The following is a 14,425-nucleotide window of genomic DNA, read 5'->3' on the forward strand; positions in this document are numbered from 1 at the left end:
GCATGGAAACGTAAGATGCTTACAGTTTGGGATAGGTAACTGAGTCCATCTGTGGGCTATACTCAGTAATTACAGATGTGTGGATAGGGAATCTAGTTGCATATTGCAGCAATTGTGAAAGTGTGACTAATGATTATGGATAGTCATGGCTCCCTGTGTGAGGGTACCATCAACTCTACAGTAGCCAAAAATGAGTTGCACACATAAAGGGAGTGGGTGGATAAATAGCAGTGGACACAGATGAACTATTATCATGCTTTGCTGCAGACTGTGTTGGCCGTAAGAGGAAGTTAAAACAAACCTAGTGAAAATCCTACACTTAAAAGCAACCATGTAGTTTGGTTTGTTTATTTGGAGGAAAGTGTCACTGGTTGTGGTAACACAAGTTTATTCTCTTTAACGCCTTGTGGAATAGTGAATAATATGTTTCTACATTGTTTCGCGTATACAATCCTGTAAAAGCACTCTTAGTATCAATGCAGTCTGTTCAGGCTATTTGACACTGGTTTATGAAAATGAATTCAAGACTTTTGGACCCGCAATACTGGTTGCAGTAGGCCTGTATCATATGTGATTCCCGATCTCGCTGATATTTACTGTTACCTACAGGATTGGGAATTCCAAGCCACTCATAATGACATCATAGATGCAGTGACCATACAACTGCATGTCACGGACACACTATGGTAATAGTTCTGGATTCGGGCAGTTGTAGTCTTGGTGTGCTTCAGCTGAAAACATTTATTTAGTCTTTGCCTCATGCGAACCGGTCAGCCGCATAATATACCCAACAAAGAGAACTTTGCTTAGCCTAGTGCTGGAGTTCACCAAAGTGCTTAGCTGCCCAAGAGTTACTAATTAAACATGAAATATAGATTAAAGAAAATGTTTTATAGTAATGTATTTAATGTTTTTACTTTTTCAATGCAGATTATTCTTCTGTCTTCAAGCAATACTTAACTAAGTGCCAGCATTACTTGCGTCTTATCCCTGCCCCTCTTTGCCTTGAAGTTCTGGAGAACATATTTTCCTTGCTGTTCATTTCCTACAATGATCTCTGTACTGAGTTCTCGCTTCCTGAGGATTATGCTTTTGATGAGGACTATGAGGATCAGGATAAAAGAAGCGATGGATTAAAGAGTTTAGACAGCAGCGCTGACAAGGGTGACTCTCGGACTCACTCACCAATGCCAGGAAGTCCTCAGATTAGAGAACAGGTTGAAGAGAGATGGTTGCCAAAAGATATACAAACTCTTTCTCAGGAAAACCTTGCTGTGCCTGAATTCATAAGCAAGGCAGAACACTGCCATTCCAACAACTGGGGCTACCTGAACCTGAAGCACTTTACAAGTGGCATGACTGGGTTTTTAGTGGATGAAATAGCTGCCGAGATGTTCTTACAAATGCTGATAGATCAGTTGGAAGAAATTAAAAACAGCGCCCCATGGGACCAAAGTGATGGCTCCTTGGAGAAGCTCCAGCTACTGGAGTGCCTAAGTTGCTCGGTCACCAGAGAGACTTTTGAAAGCCGTGTGCTCCAGTTTTCCAAAATCCTATCTGAGGCTCAGTGGCGATATAAGGTGGTGATAAGCAATCGAAATGCAGGTACGTTGTGATTTTATCACAGTCTGTGTGCCATTGTGATAATGCTCTGATGGTACATTACTCTACAGTTTATTTTGTTGCTTGTGGCTTGACTAAATATACTTCTTCAAACATCTAGATCACACAGTAGATGTCAAAACCCTGACCTTATATTTTTTTCCTTGTGCGAAGTTGCAGGACCGCAGCTATTTAGTCCACCACAAATCCAAGTTTGGAGACTTTTCTATATTTGTGTGCTTTTCTCCCCCACATTACATTTTTCAACCTATTTCATCATTGGTATTGTTTGACTGAAATGGAACAGAGATCACCCTTCATGTTCTCCTTCAGTGTTGCACTGAACGTCCTTTGTAACCTTCACTAGATCCTTACCGGCATGTTAGGTGCTTTCTGTGCACCACTCCTGAAAGCTGGATTCCAACCTGCCATAGATATTGATGCCACATATGAGAGCTTTGTTGTCCTTTGTGGAGCCCTATATACTTATTGGTAGCACTCCATGCTTAAATTAAACATGTTGGTTGTTCATTATTGTTGAAAAGTACTAATGACTGTTATCCTGACAGTTTCTCTGCTGCTTTGCATTCAGTGTATTTTCTAGTGTTTTTCTTCTGGCAGGAGAAGTAAGGGGTTCTAACCAGATGATCGTGGGAAAGAAACATTTAACAAAGTCACCATAGAAGTGTGAAATGAGTTGGTAACCACCATAGAAGTAACTATTTTTGTTGGGAGCACCACAGTTGTCTCATCCAGTTACAGAGAACCGGTATTAATGTTGAAAAACTGTTTTTGCACATGGTGGCTGTCCAATCCATAGCTTGTGTGTAGGAGTATCACGATTGTGAGAAGCAAACTCCAAGTTAGGATGGTACACACTAGAGAGTTCAATCACATGTGCGTTTTTTTCACACTTTCTTGAAGAGATTCAGTTGCCTGGTTTGTTTATGGGAAATGTATTTTAAACAATGTTTACATAAAAAGGTGAATATACAACACCTAGGATTTTCATACCTTTGCCCCCTTCTTCCAATACATGACAATTCCGTTCCCACATGACCCCAGAAATTAGAAACAAAGCTCTTGGTTTTCCAGAAATACATCTAACTGTAAACCTGTGATTTTCATGCCTGTGGAAATGCTGGCAGTTCACGGTTGCAGTAAAGGTGCAATTCAACTCAAACCTTTTCTGCTACTTCTTCACCTTTAAAAAATATTTGGGTCGGGCGTGGTTAAGAGGCAGTTGAGTGTTAGTAATCTTTTGGAGCTCTGCCACCAATACAACTTAACTGGGAGTCACCCTTGGGCCCCCCAACACCCGCAAAGAAACCATAACTGCAGAAGCACTCCGTGGACGTCCCTAAAGATGGAGGCCTGTGCTGAGGCGTCTAAGAACCCAGGCCGCCGCCGAGGCTTAGCAATGAGATGGCACCAGTCTCCAACATCAGAGAGACGGTGGCTTGAAACAGTTGGAAGACCCGGCAATAAGCCCAAAACAACAGCGGTGACAGTAAACGCAGCGGATGCAGGTGCGGGTGACCGCATGCCTGCACGAACCGGCGCTCCGGACAGGCAGTGTGCCACCACGAGACTTAGGAGAGGGCCTCTGTGAGACCCGCCTTAGCGGTGTGAGTGAGGTCCCCCTTCCACCATGACCACTGAGGAAGCGTTGAGCCTCCAGCTACATACAGGTAGCTTAACACTGGGAAACCCCAAACCGGGGGTGGAGGAGGGAAGGTCGTGAGCCCTGAAAGGAAGAATTCAGGTGCCCTGAATGGCAGCAACGACATGTAAGGGAGGCCCCGCAACAGATAATGTACTTACCTTAAAACAGCAGACAAATCCCAGAACACTGAGGGGTGAATGAGGCTGGGCAGCCCGTGTATGTGGCAGACAGAGCGGGAGAGGGGGTCATCTCTTGTCGTACCGACAGACACACCGGCAAACCCAAAATGCGAGCAGCCAGCAACAGAAGCTATCGCGAATCCAGGGGGGTGGCTTCATCGGACACGCCGCCGCACTGCACAGTAGATCGGAGAAAGGAATCATATAAAGAGTAATCCCCGCTCCCGGAGCGGCCTAGGAGCAGGAACTGGCGGCGAGGACCACCGATCTGTTGCATCTTTGGGGTAGGAGATGGCATCCTCAAAACCCCCCTACTAAGAAAGATGGCAGCATAAAGGACTTACTCAACAAGCCAACCCCCCAAAAAATAACGGGATACAACGCTAGCCCAGAGAAGACAATGGGAGACTGAAAGGAGTAAGAGGCTCCGGTGACAAGAACCTTCCTGGTGACCCTCTTTGGAGCACGTTGGTCCAACTGAGGTGAAAGCGATCCGGAGAGAAGTGGGTGACATAGGCCAGAGAGTCGACTCCCTGTAACAAAGAGGGGACGCTAGAGAAGAAGTACTGGACGCCCGCTGTAAAGAACTCCTGGACTTTCAAAAAGGGAAGACACAGCTCCAGTACCAGATGGAAGACCTTGGTAACAGATCCAGAAGATGTAACATACGTATCAAAGGGGTCTCATTGCAAGCAACGGCGGCTGGGCTGGAGACCTATGTTCGTCGACTCTTCCACAACGTGGCCCCCACCTTGGCACCACAAGACATCATCCTGGACCACAAACAAAGAGCTGGTAGTCCCGCTAAATCACCTGGGATGCCACAAGATATTCTCACATGCCTACATTATTACACCCACAATAAAACAATTATGACGGCAGCCAGGGACCGCACCACCATCGAATTCGAGGGCATTACGGTACCATGATCTATCCCCCATCACACTACAGAGAAGACGCCAACTGAAAACACTCATGGAGCTGCTCTGCAATGGAAGGGAATTCAGTATAAATGGGGCCACCATTTCCACCGCACCTTTGTGTGAGCCAACAAGACCCGATCTGTCTGCAACCTGGAGGAAGCAAAGGACTTAATAGAAATGGACAACCCTACATCCAGGAAAAGACAAAGGCTCACCAAAACCAGAAACCGGAATCCGTGATCCCTCCAATCAAGAGGAGGGAAGAAAGTGGCTAAACCATCGGACACAGACAGCCAAACAGAAAGGGAAGAGCTGCTGACACAGTTGAAGATGCGGGAGGCATAGGGGGAACCTAATAGCGACTGCGGGGGGGGGGGGCGGGGAGGGCTTGGATAGTGGTAAAGATGACGACAGCACTGAGTCAATATACTCATCGACCTCCCGAAGACAGTACGCAGACCCAAGGGCATACCCTTGCCTGATCACATTGGATGGCTGGCAGGACAGCGGGGTGCACAGAACAAGGACCTGGATGAATCCTATGGTGCACTGCCGATACCACGTACTGTTCTTCTCATGTATTGGGCAATTTGGATGGGGAATCGATGTCCAATTTTTGATGATTATTGTTTATCCTTTATCTTCTTTCTTTTTCTTTCTCTTTATTGGGAATTCTCAACATTCTATGTTGTTGCTCACTTTGGGCTTCCTACATTTCAACGCCTAACGGGAGGGCTTAAAACGGTTATACACGGACTCACCACAAACACAACTCACTTAGTTAAGAGATGGTCCGAATAATTAGTTACAACGTGAGGGGGCTTAATGCGCCAGCAATGCGGATAGCGCTCGGGTTCATGCTATGAAAATCTAAATGTGACATCTGTTTATTGCAAGAGACGCGTCTGATTTCAGGGGACTGGCGACAAATGGGATCTCGCTTGTTCGACTGCCAGTACTTTTCTTATGGGAAGGGAGGGGGAAGGCAGGAGTGTGGCGGTCCTACTGGCCATATATTTTTATAGTAAAGTTGCACATACAGAAGCGGAGATCCTGGGACGTCTCCTCGCACTTTGTATTACATATGGGACCTAATCTATAACCATTGCTAACATCTACAGTCCTAATGAACGATAAGAATAATTTATATTAGATGCAATAGGGCTGGTGATTCAAACCACAGACAGACACGTACTTGTAGGTGAATGTATGAATGAATGGAGCTTAGAAAGCAAAATGCTACTCAAGCTGGATTGTTCCGGCGCTAGAAGTTCATGCATAACTGCACAGAGAGGCCTGCTTAGCTCTTAAAGAGCCAGGTTTTCATCTTTTTCTTAAAGGATGTCAAAACAGTTGTTGCTCTCAATGTGGCCGGTAGTTGGTTCCATGCTTGAGCGCCCAGGAAGCCAAAAGATTTATCACCACTGTGCTCCAAGCACCCTTTGGGGATCCGGGCGAGGTCAGAGGAGGAGGATCTTAGTGATCTGATGGGTGCATAGCTGCTAGTTTGCCTTCTGAGGTATCCTGCGCCCTTATCGTAAAAGACTTTAAACAATACTACCATGGCCTTGAACTTTATCCTTTCCTGCACTGGAAGACAGTATAAGGCCGTTAGATGGGGAGCCATATGAGACCTGGGTTTCAGCCTCAGAATCGCTGTGGCCGCTGTGTTTTGCACCACCTGGAGTCGCTGGAGGAGGTGGGGAATTTAATCTGGTGATGGATGCAGTGATGGACCGATCGGCACATACAAGAGCACTATCACCACAGGGACACCGCCAACTAACTTTACACAATCTTATAGATACTTGGCGCAAACACCACGCAACAGAGAGATCTTACTGCCACTACTCGGCAGCGCACCAAACACATGCCCAAATTGATCTTTTTTTTACCACTTGTTCCCTAGACTCCTATATTCAGGAAGTGGACATTGGAGTGGCGGCACTGTCAAACTATTCCCCCGCCTATGTTCAATTGAACCTACCTACTTCCATAGGCACTGCACCTGGTAGGCACTGCACCTGGCGTCTGAATCTTAAAATACTTACATATAAGACCGTAATCTCTGAACTTACTGAAGCCTTAAAGGCCTTCTTTGAAGTAAACGACACACCTGACACCCAAGTTGCCCTTTTGTGAGACACCCTAAAAGCAGTCTTGCGGGCATATTATCAGCATTGTAGCCTGTTTCAACAAGGAGAGATGAGCGAAACGGAGTACACTAGTGGGGAGAGTCAAAGAATTGGAGGGACTGTATAGAAGAACTGGGACACATCAAGCTCTTCGCTGGCTTGCCATAGCCCGAAAGGAAAAGCTCTTGACATGGATAGGGCAGAATATATCTTATGGCGGATCAAGCAGAAATACTATATGGGAGGGGACAGGGCTGGCCACCTTCTAGCCCAGAGACTCTAGCGCAGACGAATAATCAGAAGGTGACCGCAATCGCAAATGTGCAGGGGGATATGTTTGAGCAGAATGACCTGATAGCACAAGAATTCCAACACTTTTACAGTGAACGGTTTACGGCAGAAGATCATTCCGACACTAACATAGAATCCTATTTGAGCAGCGCACCAATTGATGGGTTGGATCACCAAAACGCCTCTGCCCTAGGGGAAGACATTCATATTAATGAGATACTCACTGCAATTACCCACCTCCCAGCTGGGAAGGCTCCCGGACATGATGGCTAACCCCCAGAATTTTACAAAGTATTTGCCTTTGTCCTGGGCCCTATTCTTACTTGGTTATATAACCCTTTTAGCGAAATGGGCACCCTGTCAGACACAATGAGACTAGCTTACCATTACGGTTATACGCAAACAGGGCAAATATCTGACTTAATGCGCAGCATATAGACCCATTTCACTACTTAATGTTGTCGCAAATGTTTTTACCACAATTCTCGCTTTGTGCCTAGCCCCAATGAATCAGGATCTCATAAAAACGGATCGGGCTCGTTTTATCCCAGTCCGCAATTTTAGCAATAATACAAAGTGAATATGCCACCTCTTAGATAAGGTCCAACAAACTAAGACACCAACACTCCTATTCTCCATGGATGCCGAAAAGGTGTTTGACAGAGTGCCTTGGCCATACCTACAAGCGGTCCTACGGTTTATTGGCCTGGGACCCTGATTTATAGGACGGATTATGGCCGGGTATGCAATGCCGCAGGCAATGTTTTGAGTCAACTGGACAATATCCCAACGAGAAAGCGGGGGTGAGGATGGGAGGTAGAGACAATAAGTTAGCATTGTATGCGGATGATGTCTTGGTGATATTATCCGACCTCCTCCGCTCTTTATCAAAGCTCGCCCTGGAGGTGGAGACATTTGGAGCAGTATCCGGCTTTAAGATCAACACAATAACTTTGCATCTCCTGAATCTCACCAGAAGCAGAGGTTATATGGAGTCTCTACCCATATCCACGTATCCATTGGTCACACAAGGGGTGACATACATGGGTCTCCACATACACCCCACGATTAGGCAAACGGCAGAGAGCAATTATGGCCGCTTGGTAGCTGACACCCGTGCAGACTTGGTGGAATGGAAGGATCATACACTGTCCTGGCTTGGGAGACTGGCGGCAATAAAAATGATGCTTCTCCCCAAGATACTATAAGTAATGCAGACCCTCCTCCTCCTCCCCACCCCGCAATTGTTACCCAAACTACAACATTTGATAGAACATTTCATATGGGCTGGGAAAAGGGCACGTATCGCTAAACACCTGACATACCGGTCACCCACGTGTGGAGGACTAGGACCTAAACTTAAACACTGGTACCAAGCGACTCAGCTCTGATATATGGTGAAGTCGAACCGACCCACTACGGAGAAACACTGGTGCTTTATCAACCAGGCTAATACAGGCATCCACATATGGAAGATACCTTGGCTCCCTAAACCCCACTGGCCACAGGGAGTATATATCTCTCTGAAACTATGTGCCACAGTTGGTGTTTGAGATGCAGTAGTGACCTTCAAGAAATTAACCACAAGACTGTCCCCCATGACCCCCGTTCTGGGAAACTCTGACTTCCCACCTGCACTACACGGTACGGCATACATGCCATGGCAACATGCGAACTGTACGAGGGCTGGCAACCTCTTCGATCACATGGGTGTTATGATCTTTCAGCAACCCCAAAAAGGATATGGATTGCCCACTTCAGCACAATGGCAGTACATCACTATTGGTCACTGGATCACACACCCATCGTTGACACCCTCTGAAAAATGGCTTATCATTAGACACACAGATAAAAAGCTAATGTCAGATATATACACTTTCCTGAACACATCCCAATCACAAGCCAAAACAAAAGCACAGGAGAGATGGGAGAAGGAGTGTGGCAGACAATTCACACAGAAGGAATGGGCAGACACACAGAAGCGGGCAAATACAGCGGCACACTCCGCCATAGCAAAGGGATACTATTACAGATAGCCCATTACTGGTATTACACGCCTGAACACACAGCACACTGGAAACGAGAAAAAGACTAACAAGTCTTGTTGGGTCAATGGGTCACAGATATGATCGCAAGACTTACAGACTGGCTTCACAGGATGTGGGGTCTATTGGAGGATGGAAAAACTCACAGTGGTAGTGGAAAACCAACTACCAAGGTTTGATAAGATGTGGGGTCCATGCATTGGCTATCTCAGTAGGGAGTTCAGGAACTGACACGCCTGATCTACCTTTGCATACTCCGCCTGATACCAGAAAAGACTAACTCTGCCTCGGACACTTAAAATACCAGAAATAATCCATACCATCACCAGTCATTAGAAGAGTTTCCGTGATTTTTACCTTATAAAACCACCACCAGATGGGGGGCGTGGCTTGGGGTCGATGATGACGGCCGCCTAAATTGCGAGCTCCGAAATTGAGCCCCTTAAAAATCCTGATACAACGATGATCCAGATCTCCTACCCCAACGGAAGGAAAGGAGAAGGGACCGGGCTCACTCTGGCAGTGACTTGAGACCTGAACCTGTCCCGCAACCCTGGCACCATCCGTGGCATAGAACTGAGAGTCGGTGCGACATGGATAGTCAGAAAGGCTGTATCCTGTTGAAGCGAAGGCAAGCCGAGTGGCGGTGGTTCCCGGAGACCTAGGGGATTCCTAATGTGAGGCGGGCGAATGGAGCGGGACTTCCGGGTGAAGTGAGAATCCTGCGGCAGCTCCGAAAATTAACTGCGTGGCGACCAAGACCTGAGTGGCGCTGCGGCGCGGATCACTGAAGACTCCCCGCAGGGAGAGGATATCGGACGGGCCAAACCCGGCACTGATGTGCAGCGAGCCGAGCGCAGCGGGCCCTCTAGGTCACGGGGCATTGAGGCCTGAGGTGAGCGGCAACCTACACTGCTGATCTATGAGCGGTGCTTTGCACGGCTGGGATTTATAGGCCCTGTGAGCCCACCGGGGGAAAACGAGAGGCTGGAACCGGGGGACGTGGATGCCTGCCAGTGGAATTAACGAGGGGGGGCCCCAGACTTGACGACCCGCAGTGAAGAACCAGGCGATTGATGAAGAAAGGGAGAGGCTGATACATCCCCTGGAGGCAAAGTACGGTGGAGGAACCTCTTGATTATAACGGATGGCCCTCCCGATGATAGGAGGTCGCTCTATGTGGTACCACGCGACTGGAGACTGGCAGGAGAGGCACCCTTCTATCCCTGAGTGAGCACGGCCTGACCTGACGCAATGTCGAGAGAGAAGTCGGCCTGGCCGTGAGTGCAGTACGCGGGCCCCTCAGGGCCTCATCTGGAGGTAGGGAGGGACAACTGGACCTTTCCTTTATAGCTAGCATGGGCACCGGAACATCCAGGGGCTGATTGGACTTTGAGAGTAGTGTGACCACGCGACTATCCTCCCTTGCCTGGATTTAACCCCGACTTGTTGGGAGAAGAGTTGTGCGGAGAGACTTGTTACCTGAGAGGAGGTGGTGGCGGCCCTACTGGAGCGGGACTTCCAAACCCAACATACCGGTGGGATGGGAGGCTCCCCTACTAACGGTGTCTCACCATGGGCAAAATAAAAGGGAAAAAAGACGGAGCTCAGCCGATTACATGTCGGACGGAGAATTGCCTGGTCGGGGGGAGCAGGAAGAACCCGAGCAGCCGTGTGATCCCCATCTGCAGCACCAGCTGGACAAAATCCTGGCAGCGAATGCGGACTCCCGAGCAGCGCTACAGCAGGACATAGCGCAAGTAGCCACGGGGTTGGGCCTGCTGCGAGCTGATCATGGTAAATTGGTGGACAGAGTCAAAAAGGTGGAGGCCACGCTCCAGACCATTGAACCTTTGCAGAACCGTCTCAAGCCCACAATGACGAATGTCCTAGACTGTATTGGAGCACTGGAGAAACGGGCCGAGGATGCTGAAGGACGTAATCGCCGGAACAACATCCGCATAATAGGTCTGCCAGAAAAAGCGGAAGGGACAGACATGCTGCAGTATCTTGAGACGTGGCTCAAAACAGTGGTAGCACTGGAAGGCCTCTCTACTTTCTACACTTTAGAACGGGCACATAGGATTCCGGCCAGGCAGCCTCAACAGGGCAGACCCCCGAGACCGGTGGTGGCAAGGCTGTTGCATTTCCGTGACAGGGATCTGTTGCTACAGAAAGCACGAGCAGACGTCCCCTACTATGTGGGGAACGGTAAGGTCAACCTATTCCCAGACTACACGTATGAAGCGCAGCGACGCCGGACCTCCTTCCTGGCCGTCAAGAGGGAACTGCGGGTTGAGGGACTGCAATACTCCTTAATGTTCCCGGCCAAGCTGAGGATATTTGTGGACGGTAAAACGTATTTTTATGACAATCCGGAAGATGCCTGTGCTTGGCTGGAATTGTACAGAGCTGGGAAGGACGGTGACGAACAAAGAACACAGCAACTCGCAACATATTTACCTCAGAGGAAATCGAGGAGGCTTCGAAACAGACAGAGGGGCATGAGGAGGCCCTCGCTACGGCAGGCAGAAGCGGAACATCGGGATATGCTTGAAGTGGTATCAGCAATATCGGGAGCGCAGGAGGTGGCATCTCCGGGAGAATCGGGCTCGGAGAAGGACAAAGACCGGTCTGATACCGAACAGTCAGAGGTGGACAGTGTGCGCCTGCCGAGGGTCACACCATCAACGGCCGAAGGAATGTTGGATGAGGGCTAGGGCAGCAGCTGAACTGAATAAGAAACGATGCAGCAGCTTACATGGACTCCCTGTAGTAGGTTTTGGATGGGAGGCTATGGGTTGGGGAGGAGGGATCGTTAAAGCTTTTTATTTATCCGGGGCTCAGTTTGAGGTGAGATGCGTGCAGAGGTTGGGCGGCGGCCCGTTATCATACAGTCCCCTTCATTGCCCTTACAGTATGCCCTCAGTGACTGCTGACGGGCTTAGAAGTGTGGCAAATTTTATAATGGTTTGGATGGGAACTAGCGGCTCGTTACTAGATCCTGTTCTGGAGGGGGTGTGGGGAAGGGATAGTTGGGGAGGGGGGAAGTTCGCCGGTGTGGAAGCGGGAGTACGTTTTGGGATGCAGATGCTACTTGTGGGGGATGGGAGATACCGCTGATCTACTATGTATTACCTGGAATGTGAGGGGCCTACATACTATGACACGACGCCACAAGATTCATGCATATTTGGTTCGCAGGGGGATTCACAGACCACTACTCCAGGAGACCCATTTAACTAAGGTGGAGGGCATGGCACTGCAAAGACGATGGAGGGGGCAAGTCTTTAACACCACCTACTCAGCATTTGCGCGAGGAGCTCTAATCTGGATTAGAGCAGGGGTCCCTTTCCAACTCACATGGCAGACGATAGACCCTGCGGGCAGGTTCGTGGCCATAGAGGGTAGACTCAGGGGCAGGGATATAGCACTCTGCAGTATTTATGCACCTAATGTAGATCAGATGGGCTTTCTGGCGTAACTTTCTGGTTCGTTGGCATCCTATCTTGCAGGCCTAGTAGTGATTGGAGGAGACTTCAACTCCATAACGGACATATCACTGGATAGATCACACCCTCCGCTGGCTGATTCCCCGATACATAGACTGACTAAAGGAAGGCTGGAATGGCAGAATAGATGGAGCCTGGTGGATGCATGGCGTACGCATCACCCACTTGACCGTGACTATTTTTATTACTCCGGGATGCACGATCTGCATGTCCGGCTGGACATGATGTTGTGCTCCCTAACGGTACTGCCATCTGTGATGCAGACCGAATACCTAGCCAGGACGATTTCCGATCATAACCCGTTGCTGTTCACCATGCACTGGATGACCGGGGTGTCGAGTATCCCCACTTGGAAGCTCCGCCCTGAAACGCTGGAAGACCCGATTTTTCAGAGGGAAGTGAGCGAGGGGATCACTCAGTATTTTGCAGAGAACGCAGGTTCAGCCTCCACGAAGGCGATAGAATGGGATGCTTTCAAAGTGGTGATTAGGGGAATATGCATAGGAAAGCATGCAGGAGTGCGGAAAGTGCTTCTTAATGACCTTGATCGAGCCGAGGATAAACTACATAAGGCGGAACTGGCGCGGCCTGCCCACCCTTAGCTTCAGAAGGAGGTCCAGGCAGCGAAGGAAGAGGTTGCTGCAGAGGTGGAGAGGTTGCGCTGCTTTGACTATAAGGCCTATACTGCTAGAGTACATGCGGAGGTAGACAAGGCAGGGACATTACTGGCCTGGTTGGCTAACCCGACCAAAAGAGGCTCCCCTAAATTAGCCCTGGTAGATGATAGCGGGGAGTTGGTGTACACCCAAAATGGGATTCTGCAGCGTTTTCTGCGATACTATGAAGGACTCTATGAGAGTTAACCAGTGGCGGGGGACCTCGAAATTGGTTCCTTTTTGGAGGGACTTTCGCTTCCAGAGTTGGAACCAGAGCAGGCAAAATGCTTAGGCCGAGATATTGAGATAAGTGAAGTTAGAAGTGCTATTAAGCGCATGGCTAGAAATAAAACACCAGGAGTTGACGGGTTGCCGATAGAGTTCTACGTGAAATATATGGATACACTAGCACCGAGACTCCTGGAGGTCTATAGAGAGGCAAAAGAACTGGGCCGGTTGCCAGCTTCAATGCGAGAAGCCTTGGTGATTCCACTTTTGAAGCCGGGCGAGAGGTGTCGAATCCGGCCTCCTACCGCACATTATCGATGCCGACTACTGACTACAAAATACTGGCAAATTGGCGACCTGACTTTTACATCATATGACCACATTGATCCATGAAGATCAAGCTGGTTTCATTCCAACGAGAAACACATCCACAAACATTAGAAGATTGGTGAGGCTGCTTGAGGAAGACCAGCCAGAGGCACAACAACCAATGGTGTTATCGGTAGATATTGAAAAGGCTTTCGACAGCTTGGAATGGTTTTATTTATACGAAACAATGGGGCGCTTCGGCCTGGGAGCCGACTTTATAAGTTGGACGAAATTGTTATATGCGTCAGCTGTGGCTAGAGTGCGTGTCGGATCGCTGATATCTTCGCAGTACCCAGTGCGTCGTGGCACAAGACAAGGGTGCTCGCTGTCCCCTTTGTTGTTCGCCCTAGCAGTGGAGCCTCTAGCGGTGAAAATCCGATTGGGGGACCACTATGATGGTCTGTGGTGTAGAGGAGATCGGCAGTATATATCACTATACGCTGATGACCTGCTGTTGTTCCTTGATAACGCACGAGGAGCGTTGACGAGAGCTGGGACCTTACTTTCGGAATTTGGCGATGTCTCGGGTTGAGAGTGAAAAATGTGCCTGTTCCCGTTGAAACAGGGAGAACCCCAGCTCGTTACCGATAGGGAGGTGAGGTGGGAACCCAATTGTTTGAAATATTTGGGAGTGCATATATGTCACACAGCAGTCCATACACTTGAAGGGAACGTGGGACGTGGCTTACGAGCATTGAAAAGTAGCATGACCTTTTGGGCCACACTCCCCCTGTCGGTGACGGGTCGAATAGCTTTATTGAAAATGAAAGCGCTCCCTCGACTATTATATCTTTTCAGAACTCTCCCGATATGGATCCC

At 48.7% G+C, this 14,425-nt stretch overlaps 1 protein-coding gene across 3 annotated transcripts in view; it reads left to right on the forward strand.

Moving 5' to 3' along the window:
- The window catches only part of ZFYVE26 (zinc finger FYVE-type containing 26), a 710,441-nt gene that overhangs the window by 201,800 nt on the left and 494,216 nt on the right, over positions 1 to 14,425 (forward strand). For all 3 annotated transcript variants that reach the window (XM_086937127.1, XM_086937129.1, XM_086937128.1), the window contains exon 10: positions 931 to 1,605. In XM_086937127.1, the coding sequence (XP_086793253.1) occupies positions 931 to 1,605 (675 nt within the window). The remainder of the gene's footprint in view (positions 1 to 930; positions 1,606 to 14,425) is intronic.

This window comes from Lissotriton vulgaris, chromosome 9, assembly GCF_964263255.1.
Source record: "Lissotriton vulgaris chromosome 9, aLisVul1.2, whole genome shotgun sequence".
Classification (NCBI taxonomy): Eukaryota; Metazoa; Chordata; class Amphibia; order Caudata; family Salamandridae; genus Lissotriton; species Lissotriton vulgaris.